The sequence below is a fragment of the Platalea leucorodia genome, assembly GCF_965183815.1.
Source record: "Platalea leucorodia genome assembly, chromosome: 4".
Taxonomy (NCBI): domain Eukaryota; kingdom Metazoa; phylum Chordata; class Aves; order Pelecaniformes; family Threskiornithidae; genus Platalea; species Platalea leucorodia.
The window spans coordinates 125865116-125884860 of NC_138826.1; the positions used below are offsets into that span (position 1 = coordinate 125865116).

Here is a 19745-nt window from a genome sequence, read left to right on the forward strand (position 1 = left end):
TATCAAACTGTTGAGCAACAAGAAAATGCCGTGGCACTGAGACCTTACTTTACTCTCTTCTGCAGGATAGCCAGAACCATGAAGAGGTGTATGAAAACCAGGACAGTAAGATGAGTGAAGGCAACTTATAAATTCACTCCAAGTGCTTTTGGGGCTACCCACTGCAGGGTAAACTCAAATGATCCATAGTGTGTTTAACAGAAGCCTTTTAGCCCTTGAATGACTAAGGCTGGAGCCTCATGATCACTTCCAGCTAATCCAACTGCATGCTGCTGCAAAAAGTGGTCATGCCCAACTTACCTCTCCTGCCAATGCATTTCTAGTCTGCTCGTTGCTCTCGTTCTTCTGATTGTGCAGTCATTTGTAATCTACCTCAGGGAATGGTTCCATCCAAAAACTAACCTAGGAAAAAAACCCACCAACTTTCAGACAGATCGACTCCTTGATCAAACTCATCATGCAGCTATAGAATTGGCTCAGGGGGGGAAGAGTAGGGGAGAAGAGCTTCATGGCTGCCTGTGGAGGAAGAAAGGAGCACTACTCTTGTCAGAGGCGGCGTAACTAAGAGTAGCGTAACATACTGTGAGAACTCAGCTGTAACCCTTGAATTTATTCCAGACAGGGCAGGCTACCAGCTGGGCTGAAAGCAGAATATGATCTCTCAAATACTGGAGAAAAAGAAATAAGAAACAGACATTATGGTAGTAAGACGTTGCACAACATGGACTAACAAGAAGCTTGTTTATGTGAACTCTTTCCTCTGACTCCACGAGCCTCCGTGGGTTATGGCTGTCTTGGTTAGATCCATTGCAACAGGAGGGTTAATGAGTTTCCTAAGTAACACAGAGCCAATATTCATGACCTTCTGTGTGGCTCAGAAGGCTGCAAATAAAAGTAGCTGAAGGGAGGGCAAAAATGTCTGAAATGTTAATGAAGGAGAGCGTAAAATTCATCAGTTCATCATTTCAAGTAATTTTGTATCCTGAAAGAATTAATAAATACCGGTTTCCCAGTGGACAAGAAAAAAGCTTCTACACATATTGTGGCATCTCCGTGCTACAGCAGTGGGGACCTGTCTGAAGAATCTTATTTAATCTTAAACTCTGTAGATTTTATTGTCATTTCCAGAGCTTCCATATTTGTTTGAAGTGAGAAAGACGACTTCCTTGCCTTATTTGCTATAATATTTTTACTTATTTGTCTTAAAAACACTGGAGATGTTTTGTCCTGAGAGGCAACAAAACCCACCAAACCCTAACTAGATTATCAGGAAAGAAGAAAAAGGGGGAGGATTAAAGAGAAAAGGTTTTTATATAATCGTGGTATTTTTGAATATGTATCTGAAGTTCCTTTAAAGGACTTTGTTTGTATTCCTCAGCAGTTCTGAGTTCTTTCAGTGAGTGACTTGTCACTAGTTACAGAAACTTCATTAATAGTACTAGATTTTGGTAATTCTGCTGTGCATAAAGTAACTTTTAAATTTACTATGCGCCATTAAATTCATTTAGAGCTTCATTTATAGGTGTTTAAATAAATTTAACTATCCTATTTCTAGAGATCAGCTCTTCTTATGGACTGTGTGGAATAATTTATTTTAAAAAACTTGCCCCAAGGTTGTCTTTAATATGGACGTTTTTAGTAAGATAGTAGCAGGGGGAAGATTGGTTGTGTGAGATTATGATAGGTTGTTAATTCTTTTTTTAATGAACTGCTGTGCAAGATCTTTTGCTCATGTGTAGAGTAGAAATACTGGGAGAAAATAGATAAGTTCTTTTTAAAAACTTTTTATAGCAGAAGTGTAATAACATTTCAGAGCTGATCATGCTTTGTACTTGCATTAGCAGCTTTCATCCACGGAACTCAATACTTTACAACTATTAATTATATCTCACAGCAGTCCTGTGGAGTATGTGTTACTATTTGTATTTTACAAACGAGGAAAGGGACATTTATGTCAAAGACTGACTATTTGTGATGGTGGGCACCAGAAATCCCACTGAAGTGTTGACGGTGCGAAGCTCTGCACCTCTGAAGGTTGGGCTCTATACTTAGGCAATGTCTACTGCGCAATGTCTACTGTGCAATGTCTACTTAGGCAATGTCTACTGTGCCTGACACAGAACCCACCAATCTCAAGTCTCATCAACTCTGTTCTTAACACCAGATCTTCTGGCAGCTACAAGCCAGCAGTATATAATGGCTATGCTGAGAGTCATCTGATGGCTGTTGAAACTTTTTTATGAAGGCAGATACTAAGAAAAATAACCATATTTAGTATATGAACATGCATATGGGTGGGATGTCTCTTCGCCTTTCATCTACCACCTTTGTATGTGACTTCTTAGGTTGTGAGCTCTTGTGCTTTGATATGACAGACAATACAATTACACCTTTCTTATGACTGGATTTCTGCAAAGACTGCCATGTACCAATATCTGTAAGAATTTTTCATAGAATCACAGGATGCTTTGGGATGGAAGGGACCTTTAAAGGCCATCCAGTCCATCCCCCCTGCGATGGGCAGGGACATCTTCAACCAGATCAGGTTGCTCAGAGCCCCATCCAGCCTGGCCTTGAATGTTTCCAAGGATGGAGCATCTCCCACCTCTCTGGGCAACCCCTTCCAGTGTTTTACTACTCATCGTAAAAAATTTCTTCCTTATATCTAGTCTGAATCTCCCTTCTTCTAGTATAAAACCATCACCCCTTGTCCTATCACTATTGGCCCTGCTAAAAAGTCTGTCCCCATCTTTCTTATAAGCCCCCTTCAAGTATTGAAAGGCCAACACTACTTTCTGTGACTTAATTTCATATTTAGATACCATTTTATAGACAGGATAAATCCCAGTTTACAGATTTTTCAAATTTGAAAAAAATGGGTTTGGAAAAAGCAAATTAGTTGTGTCTTCAGCTTTCTGGCTTGCAGTCGTGTTTGATTCCTTGCAGTACAGCAGTGGTGCAAGCCTTTGGATTTCTGTTCACAGAAATTCAGATAAATAACAGAAGAAAAGGTGCCCCGCTCCAACTCCCCGTCACATTCTAAGAGCTCTGAGAAGGTTAAAACTTCTAAGTAGGTAGGCTGTAATTAGCTTAGAGGTCGTAACCGTGGTGCGTATCAGAGCATCCATAACAAAATGAGCTCATTTACACATGGTTAAGCACCTTTTCCTAGTCAGGTGGGTTTTTTTAGATTTTTCATAACTTTAATTTGCCTCGCTATTCACGGGGGATAAATTTGTTATATCTGTGAAGTACTTGGAAGGTTTAAAAGCTTTTGGGGAACCGCGTAGTTTATATCCTTTATAACTTTCACAGTTATCTGTTGCGAATCCAAAATTGTGCCAAAAGCCAGCTGACGATAGTTGCAAATTACTGATTTCTTTCTGCTTGCTGTGAGCAAAGTGGTGTTCAGAATATTTTTGTTGAGGAGTGTCTTTTCCATACTAGGTTCAAGAATACGGATCTTACAAGAGCAAAGATTGTCACCCGGTGGAGTAATCACTGGAACTACTCGGTCTTCGTCTGTCAGTGAGTTCTTGGACTCTTCTGCCAAAAAATATCCAGAAGGCATCTCGGACAAACTTGCTGTACAACTGGGCTCTCTGGTAAGCAGCATCTACTCTAACCTTAGACAGAAATGATAAGTTGTATGCAAAAAATACATGTTAGTCAGAGCTTTCTTTCTCCAGAGAAGATTGACACCTGTTCTCTGGCCGTCTTTCATTTCAACAATATTTACCAGTTCCCCAGAGTTAAAGGCAGATTGATGAGAACGAAGCAGGTAAACTCAGATGAGAGGGCAAGCTGTCATTTCTGCTCAATTTTACACCAGACTAAATCTGTTGATCGTAATTGATTTCATCCAGTTCTCTACTAAGGGAGCTGAATATCATCTCTCAGTTCTACAACGAGATATGAAACTATCCTATTCCGAGGAAATAGTTAGATGCAGTTAATAGGACAATGAAGATTACTTATGAACGCCACCCTGTGGCAGTGGGAAAACTCATTCAGCCGAGCCTTCCAGGGTGTATGCTAGTGATAACTGCCAGAGATCAAATTTAAGCACATTTTTCACCTGCTTTTACTTTTTCAATCAACAGATTCAACAATGTGCTTGGATTTCCAATAACCTTTTGCAACTTCAGCTTCATCTCTCTCTCTTTTTTTTACTTCTCCTTAATAGTCCTTTCCCTAAAGGCATTCATTCTCCTTGCAGGCAGTGGGGGAGTGGGGGCTATGAAGCAGATGTGTCTAATGCTCTTTTTATACGACGATGACAGGAGAAAGAGAAAAAGAAAAATGAAAGCTTTAAATTTTGTTCCATTCCAGGGTGATGATGTCATTATGATGAACGACGGCTTGGCAGGCATGACTTGCTGTACAATTTTGCCACTACCTCTGTATTTATAACTACCTCTGATGTTTAGAATTAGTGCTGTCGATGGAGCAAAGTAACAGATCCCCCTGCCCCCATTTCCCAGGCTTTAAAAAAGGCTGTCTTAGGTGTGGAGAAAGGTATGACTGTAAAATGGCTGACATAAATAGGGAACCTCCCATCGTACAGTCTTCTGGAACGAAATACCTCTTTTCAAGCCATGCAGAATTAAAAAAAAAGTCACAAGTGTTGTTTATTTTCATGTTCCTTTCATCCAAAGGTTTCTTAGTTTTAATGTGAGAGAGAAGCCAGAATATTTCTTACCTTGGTGGCACTCTGCCATCACTCCTACCCCAACAATTTATTTTTCTCACTTTTTATTTCATCTTTTTTATTTTTATTTTGAAAGTTTACATTTTGTCAAGTCAGGGAGAAGCGGTTTATGATGAAGGAGGCTATCATTTACCTTGGGTTTAACTTACTTAGTGGCCGCAAGGCTCTCTTTCTTATTAGTCTCCTCGTTCAGTGCTGGTAATACCTTTTTGTTATTTACTACGCTAAGTTTCCAATATATTTTTACATGCAGAGGAAGCTTTACAGCATCAGCTGAAGTGTCAACGTAGTAAAATGTTCAAGGTGAAACACAGGTGCCTCTTAGACCATATTTAATGAGAAGAATATAAATATGTCTGTGGCCTTAAAGTAAAATTTTGTCTGAACTTTTACATTTGGGACTGTAAATGATTTTTGTGCTTTTGGTACCCAAATAATGTACTGTCACTGCAGTAACCACATTCCACTCCCATCATGTAGAACTGGAAAATTAAAAATCTGAAGAAATGAATGTGAATTATTCACAAGCAAAATAAGAAGCAGGATCTGCTACTCAGGGAAAGACAGTAGATCTGATTCCTTGCAGCCTTATCCCTTGTGAGCATGCCAACCCTGCACTAATTTTGTGTGGCTGTAATTAACTATACAAGGTATGAACAGAAAGATATCTATACCTGCAATCCACACAGAAAAAAGGGTCAGAATTACATGTTTACCAAAAGAAAGCAAAACAAAACACAAGCTCAGTGAGCATCTAAGCAGAGCCTTCCTTAGCATAAATAGCGAAGGAAAGTGAAGGAATTCGCAAGAGTCATAATGTGAGCATTCAGCAGATTAACTGTATTCTCTTTCATTCCTCATACCATGACAAAACACCTCTGTTACAGACGTGATTTAGCTATTAAATTGATAACTATCAATGGCTATCAGCTGATAACAAAGCAGGATTTAATAACGTTGCTCTGTGATTTACATTTTATTTTTTTTACGCACACTGTAATGCTGCCTTTGTCTGACCTGAGAAATTACATTGTCCTACAGCACATGTTAATTAACATGCCCTTAAAACTCAGGACCACATTTTCCAGTCTGCTGAGATCATAATATGTTCATTGTACAAAGTCATTTTAACTAACTGAAATTTCCAAACGGTAATTCCTGCTCCGAGGGGGGAATATTGGTTGATATAGAGTTGGTAAGGCAGGTTTTCTGCATTGCTGGAGCAAGGAAACAGTGTATTTAAGATGTAGCGGAGGGAAATTCTTCTGTATTCAGCCCCTTGCTGCTGAAAAGAAGCTTAAGAGAACAGCATAGCTAGAATTATCCCCTCTCTAACATGATGGGAGACTGGGATGCGTCAAAAGTGGTTCTCTGCAGATATTCCTTCCTGCTACATCCCGGCACATTTTGACTACTATGAAGAAATGGAGCTTCACTGGAGATGCAGATCTTCATTTTTCAAAGCCAGCAAGATTTCAGACCAAAATTTGTTTTTGTGTAGATCGGTGAGTCCTATTTAGCGCCTTGTTAGTCATAATATAGCTCTGCTATTTTCCCAGAATATATAAACACATACACTCTAGAGCTTAGCAGAAGAGAGGAATATCCCAGCCAATTAAGTTACCACATATACTTTTAAGTTGCTGTATAAAGTCGATCATATTTCTTTATCAGGAAGAAGCTTCTCTCCAAAGGCGTCGTTCTGCAGCACGTCAGGCTCTGTCAGGGAAGGCACCCAGTGCGTATGTCCAGCTGTTTCAAAGGTAACGTAGAGTAGTTTCAGCCAAGTCCTTTGCAATAAAGTGAAAAATGCCTGTTTAAGATTTCTTCTCCACTGCTCTTAAGGATGAATGATTAGGAACTGTCAGGGATTGCAAATCTCATAGACAACTCTCCTTTCTATCACTTTTAAATCTAGCCCTACAAATATATCACACACCGCCTGTCTTTTGACTTGGGAGTGCAGCAGTCCCGAAACGTATACTGAAAATGTATGAGACAGAGCCATCCACAAGTAACTTGTCTAAAACTATGAAATTATTATATGTTTCTTCTCTGAGAGAGCAGAAAAGGGTCATTTTTCCGGCAGCTCACAGTCTCTGGCATGTTTTTTAGCACTATTAGTAATTAGTGTTGGAAAGTCACAGCCATGCTCAGTGCAAGGGTTTTTGCTGCAGTACATCTTCTGTGGATCTCTCTGTTTAAAGCAGAATTTCTGAAAGCTGACTCCACTTCCTAATTTTATTTATTTATTTTTAAGAAAATGGATCCTGTCTTGACTCTCTTCCTTTTTCCTCATAGTCACAGCCCTGCAAAAATGGTGTTGAAAGTCTATAAATCTCAATGTGCCTGCTTTGATTGATCTTTTGTGGCACTCCTGCCTTCCCCTGGTGTAAATCTTCCTGATCTGAATTCTTCTTTGCTTGCTTTTCCTACCTGCCATGAAATGGCTCACAGTGTTGACATTTAAACTATCACATAGGCCTCTCAATCAGCGATCATCAGAACGAATAGGAAAGTTCACACCTTTCAGCTCATTTCAGGCCTCTGCAGATGCAGTCACCAATTGTACAGACCAGATGTGTTGATGAAAATCATTCCAATGACAAAGTCTGGAGATTGACTATTTAAAAAAAATAAAGAAAGAAGGAAAAAAAAAACCTACTGAATTAAACTGTCTCTAGAAAACCAATGGCAGAAGCTTACAGGCAGAGATGTATAATTATGATGCATTTTTCAAATCTTTACTTAGAGAAAAGGGTTTTTTTAAGTAGCTGATTCATTCAATTTAAATTATGTTGAAATGAGAAGGAAAATGGAAATCAGTGTTTTCTTTAGCTAGATGTTTTGGGTTTGATTTAGTGTTGCAGTGTGAACCGTTCATGTGAGTCTGCCTCGGTTTGTTGCTCTTTGCTCCCTTTATTCCACAATACTCATTTGCTGGAAGCTGATTTTGGAGTTAAGTATCAGACTGCTTTGGCAGAGCTGTCAGGCAGGTGAGAGAAAATCCTGTCACCCCCAATCAGCATTTGCAATTACCAGGCCTCAAGGGATAGATGCGCTCAACAGAATTGGAGGCAAGAGTAGACAACGCCCCATTCCATGCAAGAGGTTAAGTCAAGAGGTGCCATAAATATGAATGCTATAAAATGGTTGAAATTCTGAGAGAGAATCTAAATCCTGGAATGTAGCAATGAGATAGCGAAGAAGCCGGTAGGTCATGTAGTCCAGTCCAGCAGCAAGAGTATGTTTGTTCTATTGAGCATGTTTGTTTATACAGAATTGGATAAGGTTTTAAATACCCATAAAAGAGGAGCTTTCACTGTGGAAAAGCTCACCTAGGGTTTGATGGATCTTTCTTTCAATATATAACTATGGACCTGGGTCATGAGTAGCTTAAAAGGTCATTGCATGTCATCTTAGCTGTGGTAACTGTCTTTGTGCACACTCTTAGCCTATAGGAAATGTAAGGTGATGTGGCTTTCTGTAGCTTTTATCAAGGGCTAAGCGAGGAATTTGTACACAGATTGTGCGACTGAGATAACACAAGGTAATCCATTATGGCATTATTCGTAATAATATTAGCAGCAGCATCCAAATAATTTTGGGGTACTTAGACTGTTATCTTGTTTTATACCTTTCCATGGTTCTTACTTAAACTATATATATTGTAATGTCTTTTCATCTTTCTCTGTAAGTCTATGCTTAGCAAATTCAGTAGGGTTAGGACGAGAGGAAACAGCCTCAAGCTGCGCCAGGGCAGGTTTAGGTTGGGTATTAGGAAAAACTTCTTCCCCCAAAGGGCTGTCAGGCCCTGGCCCAGGCTGCCCAGGGCAGGGGCTGAGTCCCCATCCCTGGGGGGATTTAAAAGCCGGGGAGATGTGGTGCTTAGGGACGTGGTTTAGTGGTGGGCTTGGCAGTGCTGGGTTACCGGTTGGACTCGATGATCTTAAGGGTCTTTTCCAACCTTAACGATTCTATGATTCTATAAAGTCTCTCTAATTTGTTAATTAACTCTCAAAATTAATCAGTCCGGAGTATTTCAAGTGTCCTTCCAACAAGTGCTGGCAAAGAAGACACTAAAGCCTGCATCTGAGGCACCATACTTCGTTGTCTCTGAGTATGTTGCTCAAAAATTACACTGATCTTTTTGTGGAGCCATTATTGCATTACATATCCAGAGTCGACATCTCATCTCGTTGTTGTGTCTAGATCCATCTTGGCTTTAGTGCTTCCCAGATTTCTCTCTCCTATGGAATATCCATATTTTAAGTTATTTTCTTTCAAGCTGTATTTTATTTGGAGGCTTTTATTTCTCTTTTTACTTGCCTACATAAATAGGATAGGTCATGCCTGTTTAAAATTCAGTTTTAAAAAACTCTTGCTGTCTATTCTTGCTTTAATCTTATCAGCTTTGTTCTGATGAGTTTTTATTTAGAACACGATACACTTTTTCTTTATTTTCATTGTCAGCAGCAGTGCATAAATGTACTTTGTCCATTTAATCAGTCTGCCGTTTATGTAAAAATATGATTTCTATCACCGGTAACGCATTTGGCCTTATACAGGGTTTCAGGTGATGAATCTTGATGTAGTAAGCTTGCTGCCGTAGCACTCCTCCCTAGGGAATACTGCTTCTCTAGAGGAGCGGAGAGAAAAGAGCATGCACCCCTGCTTCAATTACTCCAACGTAAAGCCCCATTTTTACCCAGACCTTCCAGCGGAGTTGGAATTGCCTGAAGGTATGGACTTGTGATGGGAGAAGCAAGCATGCATCTTGTTCTGTCTGTTCGGCCCCTGGGGAGATGACAGCTTGGAGCAAAGCAGGGCAGATAGAGAGAAGGGAGTTCATGAAAGCGGATTAATTTCCAATTGTATTGGGAAATACGAGAGGAAGGTCCATGTTTGCCATGCTGGATGGAGTTGGTATAGAATGAAACTTTGTTCTGAGGGCACTGCAGGTAACCTGAAGCAAAAGAAGACAAGCACTTTAAAAAGTAGCTGATTATAACGTAAAAAGAACAGATTTGTGAAATATGCAGGTAATTGATTATGTATATTTTTAGCACATAGAAATACCAATATGATCAGCTAGAAGTTTCTACAAGGTGTTGCTTGAATTAAAGATTTTTTTTATCTGTTGGACTAGATTTTAATTGTATAAACTATATGAGTAGCTCCTTTAAAGCGGTGTTTTATTTGAGGATTTGTATCCTGATTTCTGTGGTTAAAAAGGGCTATCAGTGCAAAGTAGACTTTTATGTCCAGACATTTTTTTGTCACTCAATGAGGAAGAATTCAGTAACTTTAGTATTTCTTCAGTAGCAGTGCCCCTTCCTTTTCTTCCACTGCCCACTCTGCGCTGCCGCGGCCTCCAGTGTCATACAGCTTAGTGATGAATTGGATAAAGGTACAGCTCAGCTTTTGCCAAACAAAAAGGTGGTTTTTTTCAGCCAGATCAAATTCCCTCACTCTGAAGAACCACCGGTGCTGGCATCGTGCTGAGAGAGGGCTGGGCGTGTAAATAGGTGGCTGTGGACCAGAAATGGTGGAGGGCAGCGGCGGCTCAGCTTGCTTTGAAGCAGCGCTGCTGCAGAGAATGAGAACCCTACTTCAGTTAGGGCTGAACCTAAATTCTATTAAATACATGAAACTGATGCCAGAAATGATATATGCAAAAAAGTTCCTAAGGTACTAGATGTTTTGAATTTCTGGTGCATCTGTAAATATTAAAAGATTCTTTAATGCTTACTCTCATCGTTACGGATTTTAATCCAAACTGAAATATATTGCTCAATTTTCCTGAGTATGTGTTAGAAAATTTTAAAAGTGGTGTCACACAAGAATCTAACATATTTTATTTATTGCAGCCCCGCAGGGTTATCTACATAAATTTAGATTCTTAAATCCAAATTACTGAAAACCTGGCCTCTTTATTTTTTGCCTGTGGCTGTGTGCAGGTGTAATTAAAGTCATTTTGATGTCTCATTGCCTAATATAATGTACGGGCAACGTTCGGTGGTTTGCTCTGAATAATTTCGCTAGTTGTCTGTGTGTTTGAGGGTAATAAATAAGGGGTTGGGTTGAAGTCTCATTCAGATCGGGCCTTTAGCTAATGATTAACTTCTTGATTTCGTCTAAATGTTGCTGAAAGAACTGGAATAAGCAAGAGCAGGCAACACCGAGAGAATTTATAACACGCAATCTTGCTTTTCTGAGATGGAAGAAATTCGTACACTTTACAGTTTGACTGGCGCTCCTTGCCAGAACTGGGAAGAGAGAAGGTCCGTGGCCTACCTGTGGTTGAGACACTCTCTTCGGGTTGGATTTGCTTGCTGTGAGCATAAGATTTTCATGCATGTGGTTGCATGCATTTCTGGCAGACCCTCTTGTCTAGTCAACCTCTGGCTTCAATGTAATTTTGCTTTTCAGTTTTATTTCTATGCCCCTCTTACTGACAAAACTAGGACATTGTTCTGAACCACATGAATATGCCTTCTCACAGGGTGCTATTTAACTTCTCCAGCCTGTTTTCTTTTCTTTTTTTTTGCTTTGTTTTTCGAGCTGAGGCTTCCTGGTGCAATTTGAATTACGCTCTGAGCCTAATCACCTATAATGACAGTACAAAACTTGAGAGGCAATGTAAAGAAGACATTTAGCGCAGAGACAGAAGGTGAAAAAGCATCTCTATAACATCTTTAAATACACATATTTTTCTTCGCTGTCAGGTGTGCTGTTTTAAATTTATTTATCAACTGAGATGTAGCTTCTGGGAGTGGGTTGTGGGTTCTGAATCCAACCCTTTGCTCCAGGAAGCAGAGTTCATTCTCCTGTGATGACCCAGTCCTTAGCGAGGTGGCCTTGAATCCTGTCTTCAGCCTTCTGCTTTGACTCTTAGAGCCTCCATCGTCAGGCTGTGTATTTCTGTGCTGTATCTTGAACAGAGTTCTTTGCTGAGAGTTTTTCTTTTCTTCCTTTTTTATTTTCTTTTTTTTTTTTTTTTTTTATTTTCATCATGTGGATTTACAAGAAATGATTTCTGAGAGCACACAGCTCTGGGGGCCATTAATGGAATCAGGTCCTTTCTCCTATGTAATTGGTTTAGATTTTGATCTGAGCCGATAACGAACAAACACCATTACCAGCCAGCAGCTGCTTGACAGTGAAACAATAACAGCTTGAGGCCTTACACTAGGGAAGCTTTATTTATAGATATTAATAATAAGAAGAAACTAAAGAAAGGGAAATTTAAAGATGAAAAGTAGAAAAACCTTGCTTGCCATGCACAGTGTTTTGGGCTAGGGACTGATTTCTGAGGAGGAGTGGGGAAAGCCTCATCGCTGAAGCACCAGAAGACCCCCAGCGGGGACCGGGCCCGCTTTGGCAAGATGAGGAGGCGTGAAAAGACAGTTTGAGATTCCAGCCTCTCTGTCTCCCATGGGAAAGTGGCAGAGGTATACTTGTCTCCTTAATGGCCTATGGGTGTGATTGAGGGCTTGATGAAGAACTTAACAGTTTGGGTTTTTTTCCCAAACTGTAGCAATGAGTCTTCAGAAAAGATATTAACCCTCCTTAAAAACCTAGCTTCTCCCATGGAGCAAGCATTCAGCAGCTGCTACTGCAGTTAAAAATGTTCTTGACAAGCTTCCTAGGGAAACTAGAAAATGGCACACACAAAAGTTACATGGGCTCATTGCCTTTAAAAATAAAAATATTCCTTCAGAGTTCAGTTGAGGTGTGTCGGTGGGGTGGCTCTGGTACAGAGGGTCGACGTATGGAATCTTCCAAGAGTTAAAATTGTAAGTTCGGCATTTCATTAAGGTTCTCTCATGTTTGGTAGTCTCCAGTGCTGCATCTCTTTGGTTTTAGCTCTGTGGTTCGAGTCTATAAATAAAGTGGTGTCAATCCTGCGATTAGCAGGAATTCTTTTTTTTAGGTGTTACGCATGGCAGTGAAGATGAAACTTCTCACCTCGTGAGTTAGTCACAAGGGGCGGGATTAATCTCACCCGATTTTGGGTGTCTTTAATAAAAATGTCACTATCTGAGCAAGTTGCCCTACTCGCTCTGTCTCAGTGGAGAGTGATTCATCCAACCTGCTTTAGATATCTACTTAAGCTTGAGTTTATTCGTACTGTAGCTGTGACTGTGCCTCTCTATTGGCTATAAACAGAGCCTGGATTACTACCCCCAACTGCTTATTGCTGTTTCTCTCCCACTGGAGACAACGCTCCCCTCCATCTGAACAGGTCTTGTGAACTCACTAAGCACTAATTATGCTATCACAGTATATAAATGCATGTAACAAGCACTTTCTTTTCTTTTTGTAACATTTTAGGGACCTGGCAGTCACTCCTGCACCGAGCAGCTCCCGTCAACAATTACTGGAACCACCAATACCTGCTGATGGAAGGAATGTCACCCGAGACCAGAGCTTCCCCCTGCCTCACCCAGAGAGCCGGTGAGTTCAGTTTCTGAGACAGCAGATCATCACTGGGTGGAATGAAGGTTAATGCTGCAATGTTCAAGATCTAAAAGCATTTCCCAAGCTAATGCAGTTGTCTCATCTGTTACACCAACAGCCTTATTAAACATGTGTCACTGCAGCATAAAACAAAGTCTTGTCATTCATGGGAATGGTTTCATTTAGACACCATAATTCACATACACAGAAAGGGAATTTCAAGAGCTTTCTATCAAGAGGGTGTTTGAAGGGAGAAGGACGCTGAAAGAAACTTGGTCCAGGTATAGAAAAACAGAACTTGAGTGCTAAATATTTTTTTGGACAAATTTACCAGATATTGCTATCAGAACTATTTCTCATTCTCCCTTTAGAGGATTAACATAGTTACTGTTGAATACCATTTGGGAGGCTCTGGGCGATATCATGATCTTCAAATTCATATCTCATCCATGATAACCGCAGACCCCATCAGGATACTGAGCTCTGTAGTACCTTTACCTTCTCTTACTATCTCAGCCATTGCTGCTATGCTTCGTATCTTGTCCAGCGTCTCTGCTCGTGAGTGATGAGCACCCTCATTTATATGTTTCACGGCTAAACAGGCTCTGAGGTATGGGAGGGAGATGCCTCCTATCTCATTTAAAGCTTGTAGAGAGGTGAGGATAGAAGAAGATTTGAAGAGGCTACATCTTCAGTGTCTTTTAGGCCTTCAAGCTACGAAGCAGGCTATATTTTCCTGACTTGCTCTGCGGGTCCACATTGCCTCTTACAAGATGGCTGTGACTTACTCTAACGGTCCTGTTTCATAAGTACAGCTGAGCTCTGGCCGCCAGCGAGCCTGTCTGCTGTTGTGGCAAGTGACATTGCGGCCTTTCTATGCAGTATCCTGGATAAGCTTTTTTTTTCCCCTCTTCTGGCCATCTGTTGTAATCTCATGCCCAGATGGGATGCACAGAAGCAGCCGGATGCCGCACAGCGTGACCTAGTGAAGCACGACACGCCAGATCCCCCATCCACGCTAAGAAATAGGTGTGTGCTTGTAGCCATGCTCTGCTCACTCTTCGGAACCTACCACAAAGCTCATCTGAAAGCTGCAACCTCAAGTGAGCTGATGTCTGTGCCAGATGGCTGTTGGTAAACTTGAATTTGATCGTGGGTTCAATCCCATGTCTGATATCTTGTTCTCCTTCCATACAAACCAAGGTACCTTTCCTGCTAGATTTAAACATACCATACCATGTATTTTTTTACCTCTGTGTTTTCACATCTTTTAAAAATCTCTGTTAAATAACCTTCTAAACACACATTAGGCATCTTTTCACATTAAGTCAGACTGATGAGAAATGCTGAGCATCTTTATAAGATTTCAACCCATTCTTTATTCCTTATCCGTTAAGCAGAATTCTTAGCCAAACTTGCTGTTGAAAAAAAATCTGTGTTCCTTTTATATCTTAGAGAGACTGCCAGTTCCCTCTGTGTGATGGACTACCTGCCACTGTAATTACAACTAGCTAATTAGCATGCTGTAAAAAGGTTGAAACCGTAGGCCTCTGCAGATTCATTTGTCCCGAGTATTTGTGCCACAGTGGAGCGTGCTGAAGGGGAACCGCGTGAGCGGATGAGAGAAACCGAGTGCGTAATGGGTTGCAGAGGGATTATGCATCATCTGTCCTTACCAGTAAGAGGCAAGACCTATAACTCAAATGAGTGTGAAGCTATGACGAGTTGTAAAGGTCTTACCCTTCGCATATGGGAATAAATATGTCTTTCCACTCCACCACATTTTGGTGTTTTGACTTTAGCAGTGTTTTCATTTAGCACTGTTAATAACACAGTGGAGAAACAACTGTGAGGAGAGAAAAAGCAAACTGCTAATCTGATTCATTTTCCGCGCATGCATGATGGCCTACAGCAAAATTGTATAGAGTCATGTTGTCAAACCCTTTTGCAGGGGAAATATGGAAAGTTTGGAAGAAATTCGCTTATAGGCGTGATTGATGGAAATGCTGTTGTGTGGATGCATTTGAAATATTAGTGAGAAAAATCCCATATTTCTGAAGCGTTGTGGTAAAGCCTGTAGTGATTTTGTTTGAATATCGAGGTGGTTTAATATTTTCTTTTTCTTTCTCTCCAATTTTGTGCTTTCAACGTTTGGAATGGAAGAAAGAGTAAACTAAAAAAAGCCATCAAGGGGTAAGAGCATGAATGTATTGACCTCCAGGCACAGCCAATCAAGGGAATATTGTTTTCCAAGATCAGAGACTGCAGATTAGTCTGATATCTCACTGGGCAACACTGTCCAGGTCCCCAGTTTTTTGCATTATTTCTCAAATCTGGCAGTTTTTATTTAAGCTTGAGCTGTGGTGGAAGTGGCATCATTATTCTTCAGGTCAGTAACAGTTGTTGGATTCAAGTCCTGCAGTTGTTCTCTTACTTCTGGTCTACAAGTAAAAGAAATGATCCTGATTGCTCACTGATTTTACTCAAGAGTGAAAATGAAAGGGTTGGGTTTGGACGCCTGCCCACTGACCTGCAGTTTTCAGCAGGATAGTTTCTAATTACACCCATGGCTTCTTTTCATTGCTCAGACCATAGCTATGGTCTTCTCCTTGGAAGTAAACTCTGACAACCTAGTCTTTCCTGATTTCACAAAAGAAAACACCATGCCAGTTTTCAGGGATTTTTTTAACTCCTCTGCTGGAGGCTGAACTCTCCCACACATGAAAGTGTGGATTTTTTTTTTTTTCCTGAGGTTCCATTTTTTTTTCACTGACAGGCTTAAACAATTTATCATTGCCTTTGGTGAGCAGCAGTCCTTCAGGCAATATATCTTACAACTGTACTTTAAAGGACTGCTACTCACCACAGGCAATGATAAATTCTTTAGGTCTCACTTTTACCGGTAGAGGTGTTTGTAAGGGTATTGAAACGATCTGGTTACAGCATAACAAGGAGAGGAGAAGAGAGAAGCGGCAAAATATAGTGAGTTGGAGAGCAGAAACTTAACTTCTTAATCTGTTACTATGCCTCCATCATTTGCAAGTTTGAGGGTGGAGTCAGAACCTCACCCACCATTGACCAGTGCATTTAACAAGGAACTGTCTCAATATTTAATTGCACGTCCCCGTTCCTGCCAAACACAATCAAATGAAAAATATCCATCAATTGAAATATTATGACACCACGTGCAATGACATGTGTTAGGGTTTGGCAGGCCAGGGCAACCACAGTCTAAACAGAATCTATGGCAGTCCACTGCTTTACTCCTCAACTCGTTACTAACGTATTTTGTATTTAGTGCACACAGAATCCATTTATCTCATTCCTCCATGGGGTAATACTGGGGGTTTTTTAAGCTTCCTATTTTTCATTTCTTTTCCATTTAGCTGACTGGGAAATTTTACTAGAGGGAACTCATGCCTGCTTCACCTATAATAGTTCTCGTTTCTGTGCTGAGGCTGTCAGAGAAGGACTAAAGATAGATAGGTTATCCAAACTCCTTGACAGGTCACCTGGCAAAAGCACAAAGGAGAGGTAGGTTCTCAGCTCCTCTGCCCCACCCCTCCCAAATACCTTGGACATCTAGGTGGCAGAGACCTCATAAGCTCTAGTTGTCCTGCTTATTTTTGATGTTATTCTCCTTGAGTGGTTTTACAAGAAACCTTAATTAAATTAAATGCTTCCTATGACACCTGTACTAGAAAAGCCTGGGTACCTGCCTCCCCTTTACACCCTGCCAAGTGGTACGTAAATTGTTTCCCACAGTTTTACCTTGTCTTCTGCCCTTTAAGAAAGGGACAGCTGGGGAGAAAGGCAATGAAGATTTTTGTTGAACACTTTAGGATGCTGCATTTTAACATAGTGCATTCATGTAGTTGCAGCTAGAGATCCACAGGGGGTTAATTTGAACTATATGATATCTATTTTTAACCTTTATTTGTAAGCGAAGGTATGACTATGTTCTCTGAAGCAAAAGCAGAAGTAGTCAGCCTTTTAGAAACTGGAATAGATGTTGTTGAAGAGTCCAAGCTGCTGTTTATACTGAGCCTGAATTTACTACTCCTAGTAATTTCTTATCCCTACCACAGTTATGTCTGATGTGTATTAGAGGCAGCTAAAACGAGATTGTGACTAGGGTTAAGCACTTGGCTAGAGCATTCAGTGTCCGATGAGCATCCTTGGATGCCGTGGCCCTCAGAGGAAGACGCACGCACTCGGTACGTTACAGGTTGTAATATTCCTTTACCTTGAAGGCAATGGCAAAATTCTCATAGACTTCCACAGTACATCTAGTGAGAAGATAATTACCTGTGTCTTATGGGAGTACTATGCTGTTTTATCTCATTATTCATGATCCCTTCTTCTTATTGTATGGGTTTATTAAAAAACCACTGAAATAGTTTCTTTCTATTCCCCAGAACACTGTAATCACAGTATTCTCACAAGCTAAAATGCTCCTTGCAAGAATTACAGAATGAAATTCTTTTGGCCTGCACCATGGATAAGGTCAGGGTGGATAATCTTTGATCTTCCTCCCAGATTCATAAATCTATGAATCAGCTGCTCTCACCTAGACCAGAACAGTCCTTTCTGTATGAAGAGAGGCATTATGAAACGTCTTAAGCATTGCCCCAGATATATATTACGGTTTTGCATTAAATAGGTAGTTACTGATCTCTCCATATCAATCAAGGTCTTTTCCTTACTCTTCTTGAAGTAAATTGATAGTATAGAGATGGAAATGGAAAGCCTTTATCAGAACAAGCTACAGCATGGTCTCAGACCACTCAGGCTTTGGCTTTGACTGGATTTTCTGCAAGAGACTTAACAGGTCAGAGGTGCCTTGCGTACTGTTCACTGGTAAATGGCTGCTGATGGTCCGTGTTGTCACTGGGGTACTACAGAAACACTTCTTTTCAAGGCAATTCCTATTTTCTTTTACTCACCAAGAGGGAACATCGTCTGCAGTGCCGAACCACGGATTTGGAAATAAGGAGCGCTGAGTTCTGATCCCAGATCTGAAGCCGATTCACTGTGTGGCACGAACCTCTTCATTTTACCTCTCTGTGCAATCAATTAAACCAATAAATGAAAACCGAGAGAGGCAGTAGTTGTGTTTGCTAGCACTAGAAGTTTTGAGAGAATTGTAATGTGTGAAAAAGCTCTGTATAACTGATAAGTACTGGGATTTATTTCTGACTTTTGACTGAGTTGTGTGACTGCAACATCAGTAATACTGTCAGACCTGGGGCGTGTGCCTTTTTTATTGCTGTTTTAAAGCATGAATCATTTCCCCCTCTCAGCTGCAGAGACTCAGGCCCTGCTAGCGGACCGTTTCTGATCTCAGCTGGCGCATCTGCGAGTGAAGCTCTGGCGGTTCGGACTCCTGCTCCCCATGCTCGTCTTACTGAAGAAGCCAAAGCTGAGCATCAAGATCCAAGAGGAGCTAAAAACGGAGTGGACAGATTGAAAGGTTTGAACCGTATTCCAAAGTAACTGTTTTGCTCAGGCTGTTTATCTATCTTTCTTACTGTAATGACCGTAGCTTTATTTGGGTGACAGGGCAGGTTCTCCATGCTCCTGGTAACGACGCTGATAAGCAGCAATGCTACGATGTGGCAGAGCGTGAATGCAACATACTCAATCCAAGCAGCTTTCTCTCAATGAACTTTTTAAGCAATTAAAAATAGTGGCTGCTTAGGCATAAAGTTACCCTTCCACATGTAGGAGGTAGAACAGTCACTAGACTACCTGGAGATATTTCTCTTCCCTCACCCCCCAAAACACTGGGTTTTCAGCTGGAGATACGCTTTGTGGTAAATTTTGACTTTTCACTGAAATAAACACCCTCTTAGTGCTTCTTCACTTATTTATAATTTCTGCAGAGACTGAACTCCCTAGTGACAATCTTCAGAGAAAATACAGCAAGTCCAAGACTGGTTCTTCTCATGTGCCTCAGCTCATCAACTGGCCAGGCTCCCACTCCAAGCTTGTCCTACCTCCAATCCCGCCTGGGCGCAAGCGGACCGACCCTCGACAGCCCCTGCCAGCCAAGTCTTTGTCTTGAATCTTGATTCTGCACCGAATTGTTCTGTCTAACAGGAATACTGATTTTGGGATATTTCCCTTCAACAAAGCAAAGACTATCAAATATTTTTTTCTAAATCCATTTCTGATTAACTCTCCCCCCAAAAGTTATTTATTTATAACTTTATTAAAAAGTAATTTCTGTATTTCCCAAAGCTAGAAATTATTTCCCCAGGCGCTCTCAGCTGGGAAATGGCGTAGATTTTTTCCTAACAGCCACATGGCCATATCTTCCATTAATTTCCCTCTTTCCTCCCCCTCCTGTATTATAGATTTAATTGAGGTGCGGAAGCATCAGGGTCTCTGATAATATCGTCTATGTTGTAGTACTACTGAATTATTTTGAAGAGGGATTTTTGTGAAATGTTCAGAGTTAAGTTGGGAGTGAAAACTAGTTCCAAGTCTTTTTTTTAATAAAACGTGTTTTTTTGAAGGGATGAGACGTAATTCTTTGATTTGCAAGTGTATTTAAACAACCTAGTAA

The 19745-nt window shown here is 40.6% G+C and overlaps 1 protein-coding gene across 1 annotated transcript in view; it reads left to right on the forward strand.

Moving 5' to 3' along the window:
• Positions 1–19241, forward strand: part of LRGUK (leucine rich repeats and guanylate kinase domain containing) — a gene marked incomplete at both ends in the record, with an annotated part of 52928 nt that extends 33687 nt beyond the window's left edge. The window contains 5 exons of the mRNA XM_082310234.1: positions 3448–3605; positions 6386–6474; positions 13049–13171; positions 18478–18647; positions 19060–19241. Coding sequence (XP_082166360.1) covers positions 3448–3605; positions 6386–6474; positions 13049–13171; positions 18478–18647; positions 19060–19241 — 722 coding nt within the window. The remainder of the gene's footprint in view (positions 1–3447; positions 3606–6385; positions 6475–13048; positions 13172–18477; positions 18648–19059) is intronic.
• Between the last annotated feature and the right edge of the window lie 504 nt (positions 19242–19745).